At 47.0% G+C, this 22,410-nt stretch overlaps 1 protein-coding gene across 2 annotated transcripts in view; it reads left to right on the forward strand.

Annotated features, from left to right (window-relative positions):
* The window catches only part of LOC129829702 (retinoic acid receptor gamma-A-like), a 116,373-nt gene that overhangs the window by 82,978 nt on the left and 10,985 nt on the right, over positions 1-22,410 (forward strand). For both annotated transcript variants that reach the window (XM_055891562.1, XM_055891563.1), the window contains one exon: positions 21,947-22,095. In XM_055891562.1, the coding sequence (XP_055747537.1) occupies positions 21,947-22,095 (149 nt within the window). The remainder of the gene's footprint in view (positions 1-21,946; positions 22,096-22,410) is intronic.

Genomic DNA, 22,410 nt, shown 5'->3' on the forward strand with positions numbered 1-22,410 from the left:
AAGGGACTGTGGAATCTAGCCTGGGACGTCCTGCCTAACCCTAACCCTCTCTGGCTGGCTGTGGATCTGACATAGCAGTCCCAGCGCTAAGGATTTGGATTATGGGCACACAGACACAACTGAGGTCTTACACACACTCGGACGTACACACACACACACACACATCAACGGACGCACACACACGCACACGCACACACGCACACACACACACACACACACACACACACACACACACACACACACACACACACTCACACAGGTAGATTTATTTAGAAATTAAAAAAACATTTTAGTAAATTTTAGGCAAAAATCTAATGGGGTTTTCAGGCATTTTTTTCTAATGGGGTTTTCGAGCTTCTGAATCTGTCAGGAACATTCTGCCAGGAGATGGCAATACAAATAGGGCTAGCTTGTGCATCACTATTAGGCTACTAGCTATCACCAGTGGAAATGCACGGTAACAGGAAAGAAATCCCAAGGGCAAGCACGGAGGGTGATCAATGGCGGCAGCAAACCCAAAATCAGTGGTTGGTCGAAAAACGGAAAAGCCCTGTATGGGATTAGTTTGATTACATTGCTGAGAGAGACAAAAGTAAATGTATTGGAGTGTCAGAACATTCTTAGAAAAAAGGGTTGCAAAGGGTTCTTCAGCTGCCCCCATAGGAGAACCCGTTTAGGATCTGGGTAGAATCCTTTTGGGTTCCTTGTAGAACCCTCTGTAGAAAGGGTTCTACATGGAACCCAAAAGGGTTTTACCTGCAACCAAAAACGGTTCTTCAAAGGGTTCTTCTATGGGAACAGCTGAAGAACCATTTAAGGTTCTAGAGGAACCGTTTTTGTCTAAGAGTGTAGTGTGTGGTACAGAGATCAAAGGGGGGGAAAAATCCCAACTTAAAAGTTTATCTGATCAGCGCTCCCAAAGAAGCATACAAACTATGAGGATAAAGACGAGGTGAGACAGCCAACAGCTAACAGTAACATTAGCTGCACGTCAACATTGCCAACAACATCCTCTTCCCAAGGAAAACCAACTTTAGCATTGTGCTTGAAAAGAGCAGAAACGTGGCAACCTCATCCAATGAACATAAAAATAGAGAAGCATTGGTGTAGTTATTCAATGATTCTGGCAAGTCCACAAGACTGTGTGAGGAGCCAGCCTTCTGAAAATTCAACGAGACACTTAATCCTAAATTCAAAAACTCCTGGAGTTGATAGAATAAATTGTTGCTTTGCAACGCAGAAAGTTAAGGAGATTATGAAAGAGGCAAGAAAAGTAACCCGTTGTGTTTGCGGATGGAGCGAGAAAGGACTGTTTTGTTTTCGGGCATATCAGCATGCTTCTATCACCCCTCCTCTAGCAAGGTTCAGCAAATCTACCTGATTCAACTCATTGAGGTTCCGGTCCCGGTTGCATAAAACATCTTCAGTCAATTTCCCCCTCATCTATTCCCTTAAAGTTCCCTTAACTGTCAGTTGTGGAAAACATTTTAAGGTGAATCTTAAATGAAGTGAAACAGTTACGGGTGCCCATGAGGTCCCTTAAGGTCCCTTAAGAGCTTCATTCAGTATGGATATCAATGTGAACAGCATTTGTGGAAGTGAATGTTACTTTCCTCTGCCCTGTTTGCAAAAGGAAGACATCAATCAGCTAGCTGGGTGTATATGTAACAGTACAACTTTAAACCGTCCCCTCGCCCCGACACGGGCGCGAACCTGGGACCTTCTGCACACATCAACAACGGTCACCCACGAAGCAGCGTTACCCATCGCTCCACAAAAGCCGCGGCTCTTGCAGAGCAAGGGGCAACCCTACTTAAAGTCTCAGAGCAAGTGACGTAACTGATTGAAATGCTACTAGTGCGTACCCGCTAACTAGCTAGCCATTTCACATCCGTTACACTCACCACCCTTTCAACCTCCTCCTTTTCCGCAGCAACCAGTGATCCGGGTCAACAGCATCAATGGAACAGTATAACTTTACGTCGTCCCCTCGCCCCGACACGGCCGCGAACCAGGGACCTTCTGCACACATCAACAACGGTCCCCCACGAAGCATCGTTACCCATCGCTCCACAAAGGCCACGGCTCTTGCAGAGCAAGGGGCAACCCTACTTAAAGTCTCAGAGCAAGTGACGTAACTGATTGAAATGCTACTAGTGCGTACCCGCTAACTAGCTAGCCATTTCACATCCGTTACATATAGCTAGCTAGCTACTTAGCTATTCAATGGAAGGTGCACAATTTGTTCCAAGATTCCTCCGATGGCATTGAGCAGTACACCACATCAGTCATTGGTTTCATCAATAAGTGCATTGATGACGTCATCCCCACAGTGACCGTAAGTACATACCCCAACCAGAAGCCATGGATTACAGGCAACATCCGCACTGAGCTAAAGGCTAGAGCTGCCACTTTCAAGGAGCGGGACTCTGTCCCGGAAGCTTATAAGAAATCCCGCTATGCCCTCCGACAAACCATCAAACAGGCAAAGCGTCAATACAGAACTAAGATCAAATTATACTACACCGGCTCTGACTCTCGTTGGATGTGGCAGGGCTTGCAAACCATTACAGACTACAAAGGGAAGCACAGCCGAGAGCTGCCCAGTGACACAAGCCTACCAGATGAGCTAAGCTACTTCTATGCTCACTTCGAGGCAAGTAACACTGAGACATGCATGAGAGCACCAGCTGTTCCAGAAAACTGTGTGATCACTCTCTCTGCAGCCGATGTGAGTAAGACCTTTAAAACAGGTCAACATTCACAAGACCGCAGGTCAGATTACCAGGACGTGTCTGCAAGCATGCACTAACCAACTGGAAATTGTATTCCCTGACATTTTCAAACTCTCCCTGTCCGAGTCTGTAATAACAACATGTTTTAAGCAGACCCCCATAGTCCCTGTGCCCAAAAACAGGTAACCTGCCTAAATGACTACTGACCCGTAGCACTCACATCTGTAGCCATGAATTGCTTTGAAAGGCTGGTCATGGCTCACATCAACACCATTATCCCAGAAACTATAGACCCCCTCCAATTTGCATACCACCCTAACAAATCCACAGATGATGCAATCTCTAATGCACTCCACACTGCCCTTTCCCACCTGGACAAAAGGAACACCTATGTGAGAATGCTATTCATTGACTACAGCTCAGCATTCAACACCATAGTACCCTCAAAGCTCATCAATAAGCTAAGGACCCTGGGACTAAACACCTCCCTCTGCAACTGGATCCTGGACTTCCTGATGGGTCGCCCTCAGGTGGTAAGGGTAGGAAACAACACATCCATCCTCAACACAGGGGCCCCTCAGGGGTGCGTGCTCAGTCCCCTCCTGTACTCCCTTTTCACTCATGACTGCACGGCCAGGTACGACTCCAACACCATCCTTAAGTTTGCCAATGAAACAACAGTGGTAGGCCTGATCACCGACAATGACGAGACAGCCTATAGGGAGGAGGTCAGAGATCTGGCCGTGTGGTGCCATGACAACAGCCTCTCCCTCAACATGATCAAGACAAAGGAGATGATTGTGGACTACAGGAAAAGGATGCCCAAGCACGCCCCCATTCTCATCGACGGGGCTGTAGTGGAGCAGGTTGGGAGCTTCAAGTACCTTGGTGTCCACATCACCAACAAACTAGCATGGTCCAAGCACACCAAGATCGTCGTGAAGAGGGCATGACAACCTATTCCCCCCAGGAGACTGAAAAGATTAGGCATGGGTCCTCAGATCCTCAAAAAGTTATACAGCTGCACCATCAAGAGCATTCTGACTGGTTGCATCACTGCATGGTATGGCAACTACTCGGCCGCTGACCGCAAGGCACTACAGAGGGTAGTGCTTAAGGCCCAGTTCATCACTGGGGCAAAGCTTTCTGCCATCCAGGACCTCTATACCAGGCGGTGACAGAGGAAGGCCCTAAAAGTTGTCAAAGACTCCAGCCACCTTAGTCATAGACTGTTCTCTCTGCTACCGCACGGCAAGCTGTACCAGAGCGCCAAGTCTAGGTCCAAGAGGCTTCTAAACAGCTTCTACCTCCAAGTCATAGAACTCCTGAACATCTAATCAAATTGCTACCCAGACTATTTGCATTCCCCCCCCCCCCCCTTTTTACACCGCTGCTGCTCTCTGTTGTTATCATCTATGCATAGTCACTTTAATAACTCTACCTACATGTACATATTACCTCAATTACCTCGACTAACCGGTGCCCCCGCACATCGACTCTGTACCGGTGCCCCACCCTGTGTATAGTCTCACTATTGTTATTTTATTGCTGCTCTTTAATTACTTGTTACTTTTATTTCTTATTCTTATTTGTACTGCATTGTTGGTTAGGGGCTCGTAAGTAAGCATTTCACTGTAAGGTCTACACCTGTGACTAACATCATTTGATTTGATTTGAATCCATGGCTTCAAAGCTAGCTAGCTACCTACTTTTGTGTAACCTCAAGTTACACAACTAACAATAACCACAACCTCAAGATACACAACTAACCTTAACCCTAACCTCAACCTGAAATTAAACAACTAACGCCAACCTCAACCTCAAGTTAGTCAACTAACTTTAACCCCAACTTCAAGATACACAACTACCCCTAACCCCCCCAAGTTAAACAACTGTTTCCCAAATGGCAACCTATTCCCTACATAGTGCACTACTTTTGTGATAGTGGCGCTCTATATGGGGAATAGGGTTCAATTTGGGTCCATGACTCATGACAATGAAAGGAAGGTGAGGGCTTGCAAAGAGCTTGGTTGGAATGGTTTGCAGTGCTATGACAAGTCAAGGACTTATTTCTATTGGGGTCTTCAAAATGCTTTCACAAACAGAGTGCTTTCACTGGTTGGTTGGTGGGCACAAAGGAAGTGTGTCTTGCTGCCACCCATCCCTGTTGGCATTGTGCTTGTTTCAGGCAGATTGCTCAAGATTGACTTTGAAATTTGACGTCTGTCCATGTCTTGAGGACGTCGGGAAATGACAAAACAGGGAGTGCTATTGCCATTCGGTTTTTGTGGAAATATCGTGCAACCTGTCCTTTAACCATTAACTTCGAAATGTAACATTTGGAGAAACAGAATGATGCTGGGCAGGAGGAGTAAACCCAGGGTGTCAAAAACACTTCGAAATTTGACGTTTGGAACAACTTCGAAATTTGACGTTTGGAGAAACGTGAATAAACATCAGAATCTGAAATCAAATTGGTTAAATCGTGAGATCTTGTTGCTTGTTTGCTGTGAGCAGAGTTTGCCTGTGATGCACTGTTCCACACTCTGCTGAGGCGTGGGCACTGGGCAGACGCGCCGGTGTTTGTGTGTGTGTGTGTGTGTGTGTGTGCGTGCGTGCGTGCGTGCGTGCATGCGTGTGTGTGTGTGTGTCAGTCTGGAACCATGTGTGAGCTCAGTGTGAGGGGAGAGGTTCTGTTACCAGCGTGTTATTGACTGACGGCTTGGCTCCCCCGTCGCCAGGGCCCACCGTTGCCAGGGCCCACTGTTATGATAGGCTCAGGCCAGACATGCAGAGAGGGAGTGAGGGAGAGAAGGGGGAGAGTCCGGGCGACTCCACTCTGTGTGAATGGGTTGTGTTTAAGCAGCAGACAGACACTGTTTGGCATCGAGCGCTAGTGGTGTGTATTTATCCCCATTATCTCAGCAGACTGGTGGAAAGTGACTGGGGCTTGGGTTGGGGCCGGGCACCCCAGATACTGAGCCATATAGCCACTCTGCCATCTCTGCTGTGTGTATGTTTTGGAAGTGTGATCACGGATGAAGAACGGCCATGTGTTGCTATGTGTATCTGCATTAAAATGTGTGCCTTTTGTGTGTGTGTGTGTGTGTGTGTGCGTGTGCGTGTGTTTACCATGGCTCAGTACTACGGGTTTCAGTGGGCCCTAGGAACACTGAAACACTGCCAATATCAGAACTGCATTCACACCCACACACAAGCACTTCAAGTGACCTGGCTCAGTCCTCTCGGTCTTCTACTCTAAACAGCCATCTTTCTCAATGGAAGTGTGCTGTAGTGCTGTAGTTAGCTTGTGAACAGGCAGAGTGATTATCAGACAGCTAGCTACCTCTTTAGCATTAGCAACATCTCTGACAACCAGCCAGCTAGAGAGGGAGAGCCTAGGGATATAATAAAATGCTATTGTGGTTTAACTTCTTAATGGGGAGCTCTTCCTCTCTAGGTGACTCTGGTGCTACTAAAAGTAGCCTGGTCCCAGATATGTATGTGCTGTTTAGTCAACTCATATGGTCTTATCACTGGCTACACAGCACAAACGGATCTGAGACCAGGCTATATTAAAGGGGACTAATTTTTCTTCAGTCAGTTGACCAGACAGAGTGGGTGATTCATTGTCTGATGCTTGGCACAGCAGCCCCATCTATAGTGAACAATAGACAACCCCTTCCCTTAGTCAGTTGGTTGCCAAGCAAAAGTGAAAACTAGGAGCCACACATACAGAAACACATCAGTTTTATATTTTCTGTTGCTCAAAGCAGAAGTTTCTCAGGCTCTGTTTTGCCATCTGATGTGACTGGTGTCTGTGCCACTGCCAGGTCAGGCTAACAGCAATCAGGGGAAAGTCAAAGCACTACTTAGGTTACATCTCAAATGGCAACCTATTACGTATATAGTGCACTACTTTTGACCAGGGCCCATTGGCCAGCCATAGGAAATAGAGTGCAATTTAGGATTCTCAGTACAAAAAGCCCCTGATAGCTAGCAATTTCTTTCTCAACCACAAATCACATCTCTCTCTCTCTCTCTCTCTCTCTCTCTCTGCCCCCCTTGTCTCTCTCTTTATCTCTCTTTATCTCTCTTTATCTCTCTTTGTCTCTCTTTATCTCTCTCTCTCTCTCTCTCTCTCTCTCTCTCTCTCTCTCTCTCTCTCTCTCTCTCTCTCAGACAGTGTGCATGCACTCATATGTCTGCGTATTTGTTTTGTGTGTGTGTGTGTGTGTGTGTGTGTGTGTGTGTGTGTGTGTGTGTGTGTGTGTGTGTGTGTGTGTGTGTGTGTGTGTTGTGTGTGTGTGTGTGTGTGTGTGTGTGTGTGTGTGTGTGTGTGTGTGTGTGTGTGTGTGTGTGTGTGTGTGTGTGTGTTGGTACCAACAACATCCTAAGGATTACTTTTGCACTCCTAGAAAAAAAGTTTCCTAAAAGGTTCTTTGGCTGTCCCCATAGAATAAGTTAGAATCATTGTGGGTTCCATGTAGAACCCTCTGTGGAAAGGGTTCTACATTGACCCCATAAGGGTTCTACCTGGAACCAAATGGGTTCTACCTGGAACTAAAACTAGTTCTTCAAAGGGTTCTCTTATGGGAACAGCCAAAGAACACTTTAAGGTTCTAGATAGCACTTTTTTTCCTGAGTGTAGGGTTTCCCTCCCCAGCCAGCTGTTGTGAGTACATTTACATTTACATTTAAGTCATTTAGCAGACGCTCTTATCCAGAGCGACTTACAAATTGGTGCATTCACCTTATGATATCCAGTGGAACAACCACTTTACAATATTCACTTTACAATATCCACATATCCCTACCGGCCAAACCCTCCCTAACCCGGACCCGGACGACGCTAAGCCAATTGTGCGTCGCCCCATGGACCCCCCGGTCGCGGCAGAGCCTGGGCGTGAACCCAGAGACTCTGGTGGCGCAGCTAGTACTGCGATGCAGTGCTCTAGACCACTGCGCCACCCGGGAGGGTAGAGTAGTTAGTAGTACTGTTGTTGTTTATGTTATCCTCTTTTCCCTCACATCATGCCACAGCAGGCTGCCTGCAGCGTTTACTTCTACTTTTCAGGTTTCTATTGTTGTGGGAAGGAAGCAATATCAATTGAACAAGCTGCAGTAGCGCTAGCTGCAGTGCCAAAGACAGACAGACAGACAAGGAGTTTGGGAGAGACAACAACCCAGGGATCAAAGACAGGCTAGAGACAAATGTCTTCTGTCCTCACCACCAGATAAGATTTCTGTCTGTCTGTCTGTCTGTCTGTCTGTCTGTCTGTCTGTCTGTCTGTCTGTGTGGTGTGTCTGTCTGGTGTGTCTGTGTGGTGTGTCTGTGTGGTGTGTCTGTGTGGTGTGTCTGTCTGTCTGTATGGCTATCTGTCTGTCTGAGTAATAGCTGGGGCCTGTACTTCTGGCAGCTCTGGGTTACTGTAGACAGCAGCTGCTGAAGAAGACTACTCTCTGTCATGGTATAATGACCAGATGAACAGTGGGCTGGTGCTCACCAGGAGGGTGTAGGGGCAGACTATCTGGACATATGGACCTGTCTGTCTGCTTCCTCCATCATCTGCCTTATCAATAGCCTTATCTGGTTACGGCATTACATCTGACTGGAACTTTATTTGGGATGTTCCTTTTTTAACTTCTGTTAGTTGCCCTTTCTTCTCTTTCGGCCCACACCTTCTTAGGTCAGGGTGTCTGGGACCATTTGAAGGCCCCTTTCTTTGGGCAGCCTCGGGGGGTGGATGGGTGGTGTGGTGGGTAGTATGGCGTTCTGTTTGAAGCCCTGTGTGGTTTGACAGGCTGGTGTGGTGAAGGAAAGGAAAGATGATTACTCTGTGCCAAATGCTGGCTGTTGGCTTGGCTGGCTCCATGAGGCCCAGAATCAAAAGGCTCTTTACGAGGTGTTGTAAAGAAGAAAGGTTGGTTTGAAGGAGTGTGCTGTGTGCTCAACTCTCTGCCTGCCTCAGACTGAGACTCCAAGACTAATTCCACGTTTAACATGGACCCTGAGGACACAAGCAGTTACCAGCCCCAACTGCTGCCTTCCTGCTCTGCTCTGGGCTGCCCACCTTGTCTGGAAGAGAGGGCATAGGTGTGTGTGTGTGTGTGTGCGTGTGCGTGCTTGCTTGTATGTGAATAAAACGTTGTCAGAATTCCAAACTCCAGGTGTAAGAAGTCTTCAAATATTGAAAACCCTTGGAAAATTCTTGGAACAGGGATTGATACATGTACATGCTATGTGCATTTCTCTCTCTCTCTCTTTCTCTCTCTCTCTCTCTCTCTCTCTCTCTCTCTCTCTCTGCCCCCCTTGTCTCTCTCTTTATCTCTCTTTATCTCTCTTTATCTCTCTTTGTCTCTCTTTATCTCTCTCTCTCTCTCTCTCTCTCTCTCTCTCTCTCTCTCTCTCTCTCTCTCTCTCTCTCTCTCTCTCTCTCTTCCCCATCTCTCTCTCTCCCCTCTCTCTCTTCCCCATCTGTCTGTCTGTCTGTCTGTCTGTCTGTCTGTCTGTCTCTGTCTCCCCTCTCTCTCTCTCTCATTTTCTCTCTCTTTCTTTCTCAGACGGTGTGCGTGCACACATATGTCTGCGTATGTGTTTTGTGACTTTTTGTTGGTTATGACAGTGGGGTGGTTTAGGTTGGGGGGTTCTCTGCTCCTGTCTGTCCACGTTGGTGTGCCTCCTCTCCTCCTCCTTCCTACTCTCCTCTTCCTTTCCTTTCCTCTCTTCTCCCTCTCATAATTTCCTCCCCTCTGAGTGGTCAGCCAGCCCAGTTTTATCACAGGCCTTTCAAAGGCAGCAAGCCTCACAGGGCCTCCAGGCTGGGAGGCAAGAGGAGAGTTGGAGGGTGTGTGGGTGTGTGTGTCTGGGGAGGGGGGGGGGTTCAGGTAGTGAGCTTTCTGACAGCTGTTAAAGGAACTGCTACCGCTCAGCACCTTTAATGAAGGAAAGCAACCCCCACAGACACACACACATACTCAAGACAAGTCACACAGTGTGTGTCTTTAACTCACACAATAGAGACCTGACTTTCCCAGTTGAAATGTATACAGTGATTCAAGAGAGCTTATAGCAATAGAGCTTGAACAGCAATGTCATTATTGGCAATGTTTCAACCTATCTTGACCACAGGGGTATAGAGCTGATGTGAGTAAGATGGAGAATTTAGCCCGTGGTTGGTGCTTGACCTGTCAACCCATATGAACAGCCATGAAACCGCAGAGGGAGACTATAAAGCATTGCATCAGATCTTCTGGAAAAAGGCAATGTGACAAAAAGAGGAAGGAAACGTGAGAGAGAGAGAGATAGAGAGAGATGTGAGAGAGAGAGATGTGAGAGAGAGAGACGTGAGAGAGAGAGAGATGTGTGAGAGAGAGAGAGAGAGAGAGAGAGAGATGTGGTTGAGAAAGAAATTGATAGCTATCAGGGACTAGAGGCAAAAATAATGACAATTTAGCATTAGTACTGGAGTGACAGATGTGCAGATGAGGTAGTCGGGTGTGCTATTTACAGATTGGCTGTGTACAGGTACAGTGATCGGTAAGCTGCTCAGACAGCTGATGCTTAAAGTTAGAGAGGGAGATAATAGACTCAAGCTTCAGAGATTTTTGCAATTTGTTCCAGTCATTGGCAGCAGAGAACTGGAAGGAAAGGCGGCCAAAGGAAGTGTTTGCTTTGGGGATGACCAGTGCAATATACCTGCTGGAGTGCGTGCAACGGGTGGGTGTTGCTATGGTGACCAGTGAGCTGAGATAAGGCAGGGCTTTACCTCGCAAAGACTTATAGATGACCTGGAGCCAGTGGGTTTGGCGACGAATATGAAGCGAGGGCCAGCCAACGAGAGCATACAGGTCGCAGTGGTGGGTAGTATATGGGGCTATTGTGGGGGTATTTTTGTAGAGTGAAGTACACATCCATAGAAATGTAAAGCATTCAGAGTTTCCTGTCTGTAGTAGTAAAGTAGGGCCCTTCCTCCATGCAGTGCCACAGTCTGTGCCATGGGTAGAGGTGCCATGGGTAGAGGTGCCATGGGTAGAGGTGCCATGGGTAGAGGTGCCATGGGTAGAGGTGCCAAGGGTATCGTAGGGAGGCTCTGCCCAGTGTGCCAGATTGTCTATCTGCCCCACTGTTCCACAGCCGCTTCTCAATCTGGTGCCCCTTACCAGTCTGTGTGGCCACTCTACCTAGTCTACACACATACCAGGCACTACTAGGTGTTGCTCTCTCTCTCTCTTTCTCACTCACTCACTCACTCACTCACTCACTCACTCACTCACTCACTCACTCACACACACACACACACACACACACACACACACACACACACACACACACACACACACACACACACACACACACACACACACACACACACACACACACACACACACAGACAGAGTACACACACAAAACATACAAAACTGGTATCTGACCGTAACAGACACACATGCCTCACTGTCTGGTATCTGATTATAACAGACACACATGCCTCACTGTCTGGTATCTGATTATAACAGACACACATGCCTCACTGTCTGGTATCTGATTGTAACAGACACACATGCCTCACTGTCTGGTAACTGATTATAACAGACACACATGCCTCACTGTCTGGTATCTGATTATAACAGACACACATGCCTCACTGTCTGGTATCTGATTATAACAGACACACATGCCTCACTGTCTGGTATCTGATTATAACAGACACACATGCCTCACTGTCTGGTATCTGATTATAACAGACACACATGCCTCACTGTCTGGTATCTGATTATAACAGACACACATGCCTCACTGTCTGGTATCTGATTATAACAGACACACATGCCTCACTGTCTGGTATCTGATTATAACAGACACACATGCCTCACTGTCTGGTATCTGATTGTAACAGACACACATGCCTCACTGTCTGGTATCTGATTATAACAGACACACATGCCTCACTGTCTGGTATCTGATTGTAACAGACACACATGCCTCACTGTCTGGTATCTGATTGTAACAGACACACATACCTCACTGTCTGGTATCTGATTATAATAGACACACATGCCTCACTGTCTGGTATCTGATTGTAACAGACACACATGCCTCACTGTCTGGTATCTGATTGTAACCGACACACATGCCTCACTGTCTGGTATCTGATTGTAACAGACACACATACCTCACTGTCTGGTATCTGATTATAACAGACACACATACCTCACTGTCTGGTATCTGACCGTAACAGACACACATGCCTCACTGTCTGGTATCTGATTGTAACAGACACACATACCTCACTGTCTGGTATCTGATTGTAACAGACACACATGCCTCACTGTCTGGTATCTGATTATAATAGACACACATACCTCACTGTCTGGTATCTGATTGTAACAGACACACATGCCTCACTGTCTGGTATCTGACCGTAACAGACACACATGCCTCACTGTCTGGTATCTGATTGTAACAGACACACATACCTCACTGTCTGGTATCTGATTATAACACACACATGCCTCACTGTCTGGTATCTGATTATAATAGACACACATACCTCACTGTCTGGTATCTGACCGTAACAGACACACATGCCTCACTGTCTGGTATCTGATTGTAACAGACACACATACCTCACTGTCTGGTATCTGATTATAACACACACATGCCTCACTGTCTGGTATCTGATTGTAACAGACACATATGGCTTCAGGCCTGTACTCTGGGTTCTTTAAGGAAGTTAGAGATGCAGATAGACTCCCACCTGTACCGCTCTATCTACCAACTGTAAACAAGACCAATACACAGACCCCTGTACAGCACTACAACTAGCACGTACGTTGATGGCACATTGGAACAGTACAGCGTGTGAATCAGGAGAGAGAGCAGAGTGAACAGAGAATCCCACTTGCAAATCAAATGGAGTCTAGTCTGCAGAGACTGGGCAGAGCCACTGACTGGAAGAGGGCCCACTCTAAACTAAGAGTCCACAGTTCTATTCGCGTACACGTTAGCACGCACACAAATACATACGCAGGCAAGAACGCATGCTTGCGAGCACACACAAACACACATACAACAAGCACATACACACACACACACTAACTCCCTCACATGCCAAGACTCACCCTGGAATAGTGTCCCAGTGAAGATTCAATCACACCCACAGTCACGTAGACCAAATCTGCAGGCAGCCTATTGTGAAGGAATAGTTGTTCCTCTGCCAGGGTGTCATATGCTAGCTAGCTGCTCGGTTAAAACCAGGGTTGCGCAACAACACAGAAACACAGTAATGCCTTTGCTTCACAGTTGAATTGCTATTGGACACATGCTGTACATCACAGCACAGCTCCTCTTCTTTTCTCGAGACGACAAAACAACAGACAGGTTTTGATGGTCAACCAGACCTCCTCTTTGGTTCCCTGTGTATCCTTTCTTCTTTCTCTTCTTCTATTGTATCAGTTGAACTTCAAGGGAAGTCATTTGGCCCAGTTGACGTTCACCTAGAATTTAATGCAATTGACCTTCAGCTCCACGTCTATTTCTGTCTGGTGTATTTAGCACATCTAATGAGGTGCAGTGAAAGGATGTTACTCCGCAGATAGAGGCTGAAGGTGTGTGTATGTGTGTGTGTCCCAGCATGTGTGCTTCTGCGTGTGTGTGTGCGCATGAACGTGTGCGCGTGACTCTGGGATTAGTGTAAGTCATGGCAGTGCAGCTGGACCATGTGTGTACAGAGGCCACTGAGAGAGGGGGATTAGAGGTAAACTGATACTTAGTACGAAATGTAGGAAATGAGCAGTGGCTAACTCCTCTCCCCTCCTCTCCTCTCCTCCCCTCTGTCACCCCCCTAGCACACAGCCCCCAACCCCAATCCCCACACACTACCCAGCTCTCCTCTCGTCCATCACCAGCCTTCAGCTCTCCGGAGGAAGATTGCCATGCAAAGTGAGGCCCAGGCTTCAGAACTGATAACAGTGCCTCTCATTTTAGAGGCCTGTTTTTCTCTAAACAAAGATGGCTGGGTTTGGGAGACAGTGAGCGACAGGAAGAGACAGGGACAGACAGGGGAGGGGGCTCAGGGGGGTTGATTGAATAGCTCCATGTCATCATTCAAGTGGGCCTGCTTGCCTGGGGTGGGGTAAGTGTGGAGGGATATTTGGATAGGTATGGAGCATGTGTGTGTGTCAAATAAAATAAAATAATTATTGGTCACATACACATATTTAGCAGATGTTATTGAGGGTGTAGCTAAATGCTTGTGTTCCTAGCTCCAACAGTGCAATAGTATCTAACAATTCACAACAATACACACAGATCTAAAAGTCAAAGAATGGGATTAAAAATATATAAATATTAGGAGTGGCATTGACTAAAATACAGTAGAATAGAATACAGTATATAAACATGAGATGAGTAAAGCAGTATGTAAATATTATTTAAGTGACTAGTGTTCCATTATTAAAGTGGACAGGGATTCCAAGTCTATGTATATAGGGCAGCAGCCTCTAAGGTGCAGGGTTGCGTAACCAGGTGGAAGCCGGCTAGTGATGGCTATTTAACAGTCTGATGGTCTTGAGTTAGATGCTGTTTTTCAGTCTCTCGGTCTCAGCTTTGATGCATCTGTACTGACCTCCCCTTCTGGATGATAGCAGGGTGAACAGGCCGTGGCTCGGGTGATTGATGTCCTTGATGATCTTTTTGGTCTTCCTGTGACATTGGGTGCTGTAGGTGTCCTGGAGGGCAGGTAGTTTGCACCTGGTGAAGTATTGGGCAGACCGCACCACCCTCTGGAAAGCCCTGCGGTTGCGGGCGGTGCAATTGCTGTACCAGGCGGTGATACTCTCAACAGGAAGCTCTCAATTGTGCATCTGTTAAAGTTTGTGAAGGTTTTCTTCGGCCTCCTCAGGTTGAAGAGGCATTGTTGCGCCTTCTATACCACACTATCTGTGTGGGTGGACCATTTCAGATCGTCAGTGATGTGTACGCTAAGGAACTTAAAACTTTCCACCTGCTCCACTGCGGTCCCATCGATGTGGATAGAGGCATGTTCCCTCTGCTGTTTCCTGAAGTCCACGATCGGCTCCTTGTTTTGTTGACATTGAATGAGAAATTATTCTCCTGGCACCACTCTACCAGGGCCCTCACCTCCTCCCTGTAGGCTGTCTCGTCATTGTTGGTAATCAAGCCTACTACTGTTGTGTCGTCTGCAAACTTAATGATTGAGTTGGAGGCGTGCTTGGCCACGCAGTCATGGGTAAACAGGGAGTACAGGAGGGGACTGAGCACGCACCCTTGTGGGGCCCCTGTGTTGAGGATCAGCAAAGTGGAGGTGTTGTTTCCTACCCTCACCACCTGGGGGGGGGCCCGTCAGGAAGTCCAAGACCCAGTTGCACAGGGCTGGGTTCAGACCCAGGGCCCAGATGAGCTTGGAGGGTACTTTTGTGTTGAATGCTGAGCTATGGTCAATGAACAGCATTCTTACATAGGTATTCCTCTTGGATAGGGCAGTGTGCAGTGCGATGGCGATTGCATCGTCTGTGGATCTATTTGGGCAGTAACCAAATTGAAGTGGTTCTAGGGTGTCAGGTGTTCATTTACCTTTGCTTTCTTGGGTACAGGAACAATGGTGGACATCTCGAAGCAAGTGGGGACAGTAGACTGGGATAGGGAGAGATTGAATATGTCTGTAAACACTCCAGCCAGCTGGTCTGCGCATGCTTTGAAGACGCGGCTAGGGATGTCGTCTGGGCCGGCAGCTTTACGAGGGTTAACAGACTTAAATGTCTTACTCATGCCGGCCAAGGAGAGCCCACAGTCCTTGGTAGTGGGCCGTCGGTGGCACTGTGTTATCCTCAACGCTGGCGAAGAAGGTGTTTGGCTTGTCCGGAAGCAAGATGTTGGTGTCCGCGATGTGGCTGGTTTTCCATTTGTAGTCCGTGTCTGAGCCGTTGAATTGCAACTCCACTTTGTCTCTATACTAACATTTTGCTTGTTTGATTGCCGTATGGTGGGAATAACTACACTGTTTATATTTGGCCATATTCCCAGTCACCTTTCCATGGTTAAATGCGGTGGTTCAGTTTTCAGTTTTGCGTGAATGCTGCCATCTATCCATGGTTTATGGTTTGGGTAGGTTTTAATAGTCACAGTGGGTACAACATCTCCTATACACTTCCTGATGAACTGACTCACCGTATCGGTATATTCGTCTATGTTATTCTCAGAGGCTACACGGAACATATCCCAGTCGGCGTGATCAAAACAATCTGGAAACATGGATTCCGATTGGTCAGACCAGCGTTGAATAGACCTTAGCACGGGTACTTCCTGTTTGAGTTTCTGCCTATAGGAGGAGAGAAGCAAAATAGAGTCATGATCAGATTTGCCGAAGGAAGGGCGGGAGAGGGCCTTGCAGTGGTCCAATGTTTTACCAGCACGAGTACTACCGTCAATGTGTTGGTAGAACTTTGGTAGCGTTTTCCTACAATAAATGTGGCCTCAGGATATGTGGTTTCCAATTTTCATAAAGTCCACTGTAGTTCTTTGAGGACCATCATGGTATTGTCTTGAGCGGGAATATACACGGCTGTGACTATAACCGAAGAGAATTCTCGAGGGAGGTCATATGATTGGCATTTGATTGTGAAATATTCTGGGTTGGGTGAACAGAAGGACTTGAGTTTCTGTATGTTATCACAATCACACCATGAGTAGTTGATCATGACCCCTGCCTTTCTTCATCCCGGAGAGTTCTTTATTCCTGTCTGTGTAATGTATTGAGAACCCAGCTGGCTGTATGGACGGGGACAGTATATCCCGAGAGAGCCATGTTTCTGTGAAACAGAGTACGTGACAATCCCTGATGTCTCTTGAAGGAGATCCTCGCCCCGAGCTTGTCTACTTTATTATCCAGAGACTGAACATTAGCGAGTAATATACTCTGAAGCGGTGGATGGTGTGCATGCCTCCACAGTCGGACTAGAAGTCCACTCCAAATACCTTTTCTCCGTCGGCGGTGTTCTGGAGCAGCCTCTGGAATAAGTTAAATTGCCCTGGGGGGTACGAACAAAGGATCCAACTTGGAAAGTCGTATTCCTGGTCGTAATGCTGGTGAGCTACCGCCACTCTGATATCCTAAAGTTGTCCTAACCCCCCAAAAAATCCTAAACCCTAACCCCCCCCAAAATATGGGCTAATAATGTAACAAATAACACACTAAAAAACTAAATACTGCAAAGTTCCTTAGGAGCTTAAAGCAGAGCTGCTATATCTGTCGGCACCATCCAATAGTGTGTGTGTGTGTGTGTGTGTGTGTGTGTGTGTGTGTGTGTGTGTGTGTGTGTGTGTGTGTGTGTGTGTGTGTGTGTGTGTGTGTGTGTGTGTGTGTGTGTGTGTGTGTGTGTGTGTGTGTGTGTGTGTGTGTGTGTGTGTGTGAGAGAGAGAGAACAGGAGTCAGGTTCTATTCTACTATGGCAGGAACCAGTTCATGTTGTTGACAGATCCTGATGGATTTTTATGTTCTCCGCTGTCCTAGTTTCTCTCTCTCTCTCCACCCTCTCTCTCTCCATCCCCCCTCTCTCTCTCTCCACCCCCCCCCTCTCTCTCTCCACCACCCCCCTCTCTCTCTCCACCACCCCCCTCTCTCTCTCCACCCCCCCTCTCTCTCTCTCCACCCCCCCTCTCTCTCTCCACCCCCTCTCTTTCTCTCTCTCTCTCCACCCCCTCTCCTTCTCTCTCTCTCTCTCCACCCCCTCTCTTTCTCTCTCTCCACACCCTCTCTTTCTCTCTCTCTCTCCACCCCCTCTCTTTCTCTCTCTCTCCACCCCCTCTCTTTCTCTCTCTCTCCACCCCTCTCTCCCTCTCTTTCTCTCTCTCTCTCTCTCTCCACCCCCTCTTTCTCTCTCTCTCTCCACCCCCTCTCTTTCAATTCAATTCAATTCAAGCGGCTTTTCTTTCTCTCTCTCTCTCTCTCCACCCCCTCTCTTTCTCTCTCTCTCTCTCCACCCCCTCTCTTTCTCTCTCTCTCTCTCTCCGCCCCCTCTCTTTCTCTCTCTCTCTCCACCCCCTCTCTTTCTCTCTCTCTCCACCCCTCTCTTTCTCTCTCTCTCTCTCCACCCCCTCTCTTTCGCTCTCTCTCTCTCCACCCCCTCTCTTTCTCTCTCTCTCTCCACCCCCTCTCTTTCTCTCTCTCTTGTTCAATCTCTCCGCCTCTCAGACCATCTAATTTACTATTCATTTCTTGACGCCACACAGGGTTTGCCCTTATCAAAGGACTTGTCAAACACATTGCCCCAGAGTCTTGTTTACTGCTGTTATTATTGCATAAAAGTTCACACCACGCTCACTGAGGTTCTACTAAATAATAATAATATGTGCCATTTACCCTTTAATCCAAAGCAACTTATGGTCATGCGTGTATACGTTTTATGTATGGGTGGCCCCGGGAATCGAACCCACAACCCTGGCGGTGCAAGCGCCATGCTTTACCAACTGGACTCTTCGCTGACTCTGTGCTCAAATCAAATGGCAAATACACATATTATGCAGATGTTTTGGCCGGTGTAGCTAAATGCTTATGTTCCAACAATGCAGTAATAGCTAACCGAATGCTATAGTGTTTGTAACATACAGGGCCAAGAGGATTGCTGCAACTCCAAATCAAATCAAATGTATTGGTCACATACACATGGTTAGCAGATGTTAATGTGAGTGTTGCGAAATGCTTGTGCTTCTAGTTCCGACAGTGCAGTAATATCTAACAAGTAGTTTAACAATTCCACAAGAACTACCTAATACACACAAATCTAAAGGGATGGAATAAGAATATGTACATATAAATATATGGATGAGCGATGACCGAACGGCATAGGCAAGATGCAATAGATGGTATAGAGTACAGTATATACATATGAGATGAACTGCTGCAGAAACAGTTTGCATACCAAATAGCAGCCTATTCCCTATTTAGTGCACCATTTTTGACTTGGGCCCATAGGGCTCTGGTGCAAAGTATTGCACAATAAGGAAAAGGTGTCTATTTGGGACACAGTCATCTGTTTTAAGGAATGGTTAGAGTAGAGAGGTTGATTTCTTACTTCAGTATTGGGATTGTTCCTGACACTGATCTAAAACACATTTTCCTCAAGCACAATGAAGCTGTTACACATTTAGGAATTTAGGCTGTAGACTTACAGTTAGTTTGATATGAAAATGTATAAGAAAAGCATAAGCTTGACAGTAAGCAGCTAGTGACAAATGACTCTCCAATCCAATGACACATTGCTGCTGTACTTATCATCAATGATTATCTCTACTGTCAGCAACAGCAGTATCAGTAAGGTCAAATAGGTTTTTAATGGATTTAGGCTAAGGAATTACAATATAGTTTGATGTAAAATGTATATAAAAAATGATTATTTGCATTAAGTGGTCAAATGGCTCTGAGATTCCATACTGTATCACTGCTGTTTATCATCAATGATAAGCTAGTTGCAGTAGCTGCAGTATTAGTAGCAGTAAGATATGTTGAATTTAAGCAAAGGAATTGGAACATAGTTTGATGTGAAAAATGTTGAACAGAAAGCAGTAAGTGTCAGATAGCTGACATTTTGCTGTCAGTATCGTCAATGATTATCTCTAGCAGGAGTGGTAGTAATAGTAGGGGTATTATTAGTAGTAGTAGTTGTGGTAGTAATAGTAGTAGTAGTAGCAGTAGCAGTAGCAGTAGTAGTAGTAGTAGTAGTAGTAGTAGTAGTAGTAGTAGTAGTAGTAGTAGTAGTAGTAGTAGTAGTAGTAGCAGTAGTAGTAGTGGTAGCAGTAGTAGTAGGAGCAGTAGTAATAGTGGTAGTAGTAGTAGTAGCAGTAGTAATAGTGGTAGTAGTAGTAGTAGTAGCAGTAGTAGTAGTAGCAGTAGTAGTAGTAATAGTAGTAGCAGTAGCATTTTATGCCCCCTTTTTCTTATTTCTGAAGTTTCCTCACTTTTGTCAAAAGGCAAGCTGGTGGTTTGGTTTGAGCCCAGGTTGTGAGAGAAGGGGGAGAGGAGAGGAGGGAACGGGGAGAGGAGAGGAGGGAACAGGGAGAGGAGAGGAGGGAACGGGGAGAGGAGAGGAGGGAAGGGGGACTGGAGGAGGGAAGTGGGACTGGAGGAGGGAAGGGGGACTGGAGGTGGAAAGGGGGACTGGAGGTGGGAAGGGGGACTGGAGGTGGAAAGGGGGACTGGAGGAGGGAAGGGGGACTGGAGGTGGGAAGGGGGACTGGAGGAGGGAAGGGGGACTGGAGGTGGGAAGGGGGACTGGAGGAGGGAAGGGGGACTGGAGGTGGGAAGGGGGACTGGAGGTGGAAAGGGGGACTGGAGGTGGAAAGGGGGACTGGAGGAGGGAAGGGGGACTGGAGGTGGAACCGGGACTGGATGTGGAAAGGGGGACTGGAGGAGGGAAGTGGGACTGGAGGTGGAAAGGGGGACTAAGGAAGGGGGGGGGGGGGGGTTATAGGTTAAGTTTAGGCTAGCCCTGTGGTTTCCATTGAAGGTGCTAGGGGGAGGTGGGGGAAGTTAAAGTTAGAATTTTAGCCTCCCTGTTTTTTTAGTTTATGATTGGGGCTGCTTTTTTACGGGCCTGGGCCTACACCTGCTGGTGTGAATAGCAGCCCAAGGTGACTGAATCCTAATAAAGGCCTGGCCAGCTAGGAGACTGTCTTTATAGGCTAGTTCATAAGCCTGGGCCACTATTAAACCCTGCCAGGGCCTAGCTGAGGAATTTAGGGCCAGGAAACAAGAGAAAATAGCGTTTGTGTGTCAGGGGGTGGTGTGTTTTGGAGGCTGGGGCTGGAGAAGTTGGGAGGTTGAAGTTTGAGGGATGACCGGGCGTGAAAGTTGAAGAAGTGCTATTGGAGGGGGGGTGTGTCTCTTACTGAGAGTTTGCAATGTTAACTAGCATGTGTGAGTGGGTGTGTAATGCGTGTGCGCCTGTGTGCATGTTGTGTTTTGTGCGCCTGTGTGTGAGTGTGTGGCTTATAGCTTATGGAATCCATACAATGCATAGCTCAGTGCACAATGACCTTATTTAGAACATCAGGAGCATGTGACGTCAGTGGTACGACAATCAGCTTGTATGACTGGGTTTGAACAGGACTGGCAGAAGTCTGCAGTCTGCAGCAGTGAGACTTCTTTCTACATTTTGGTCTCTCATCTTCCTACACCTTAGCTACCTTGTCAGGTGTGTGCTAGATTTGTCCTGAGGTTGTGTTTAAGTGGATGCCGGTCTCAGTGAGTCAGTCAGTGGCAGTCAGTAGGCTGTTTTGGAATGACTGAGGAATCCCTAGCTGCTGCAACAGCCCTGCCCATTCAGCTACCAGTCCTTATCAGAGACTGAGATCTGTCAATCTAATCAATTACGCCTCCACTTATTGTCAGTTATCTGCCTGCTGTTAAACTGTTTGTTTTCTTTACCTCTGTCAATCTGAGCCCCTCCCAGCTCTAAAAGGCACACAAATCTCTGATCTGTGACCTGAGGGCCCGGCTCGGGGGGGGGGGGGGGGGGGGGGGGGGGGGGGCTATGCTAATAACCTACACCCCCAACCCGAGTACTCCGTTCTTCCACCTCTGGTCTTTTGGCCCTCAGCTCCCCGGCTCCCGCTCAGCCCAGTCCAAGCTCTTCTTTGTCCCGGCACCCCATTGGTGGAACCAGCTTCCCCCTGAAGCTAGGACAGCAGAGTCCCAGCCCATCTTCTGAAAACATCTGAAACCCAACCTCTTCAAAGAGTATCCAAAAAAATCCCACAGCACCCCCCTCGCACCCCCTCCTAAATAAAAATACATGAAAAGCCTTTAGTGAACTAACACTGACTCTTTCCTCTCCTACCTCCTACCTCTTACCTGCTCTGAGTTTGATATCTACTTTATTGATTAGAAATGTACTTTCTATGCCAGTGGTGTGGTTGTCCCACCTTGCTGTCTTAAGATGAATGCAGAACTGTAAGTCGCTCTGGATGAGAGCGTCTGCACTCCCTGACACACAAACCCTAAATGTAAAATGTCAGTCTTCTCCCCACCAATAGTCAGCGAAAACCTCTCGCCTGTCTTTAATTAGTGTGTTCTAACCTTAGCATGAGTGAATGAACCTGCACCATAAAGACTCTCTAACAACTCTATTCGACTGCAAGCTAAAACGTAATAAAATCAATTAACAAATAAACCTCTTGACTCTTCTCTCTGTAGCGGTGGAGACCCAGAGCACCAGCTCTGAGGAGATGGTCCCCAGCTCTCCCTCTCCACCTCCCCCGCCACGCATCTACAAACCCTGCTTCGTGTGCCAGGACAAGTCCTCTGGATACCATTACGGAGTCAGTTCCTGTGAGGGCTGCAAGGTGAGGAAGCCCCTGCTTCATCTTCCTCATGATCACTACAAATACACAGACAACACTCAAACTTAACACTGACAAGACACACAAAATAAAAAAGCTAAGTGTGAGACATAAAAGTGAAAGTATAGAAGGTCAAGATATTGAGACATTACCATAAGAATGTAGCATAAAGAATCCTGGATGAGGAAATCATAACAGTACAAAACATACTAAATGTTTCTGTTGTGAATTTGAAAATGGTCAGACATGAAAGGTTGAAATAAAGCAGACGGATACGTTACAATGTCGTTCATTCTGTTCCTTTCAACCTTATTTCAT

This window comes from Salvelinus fontinalis, chromosome 31 (genome assembly GCF_029448725.1).
Source record: "Salvelinus fontinalis isolate EN_2023a chromosome 31, ASM2944872v1, whole genome shotgun sequence".
Taxonomy (NCBI): Eukaryota; Metazoa; Chordata; class Actinopteri; order Salmoniformes; family Salmonidae; genus Salvelinus; species Salvelinus fontinalis.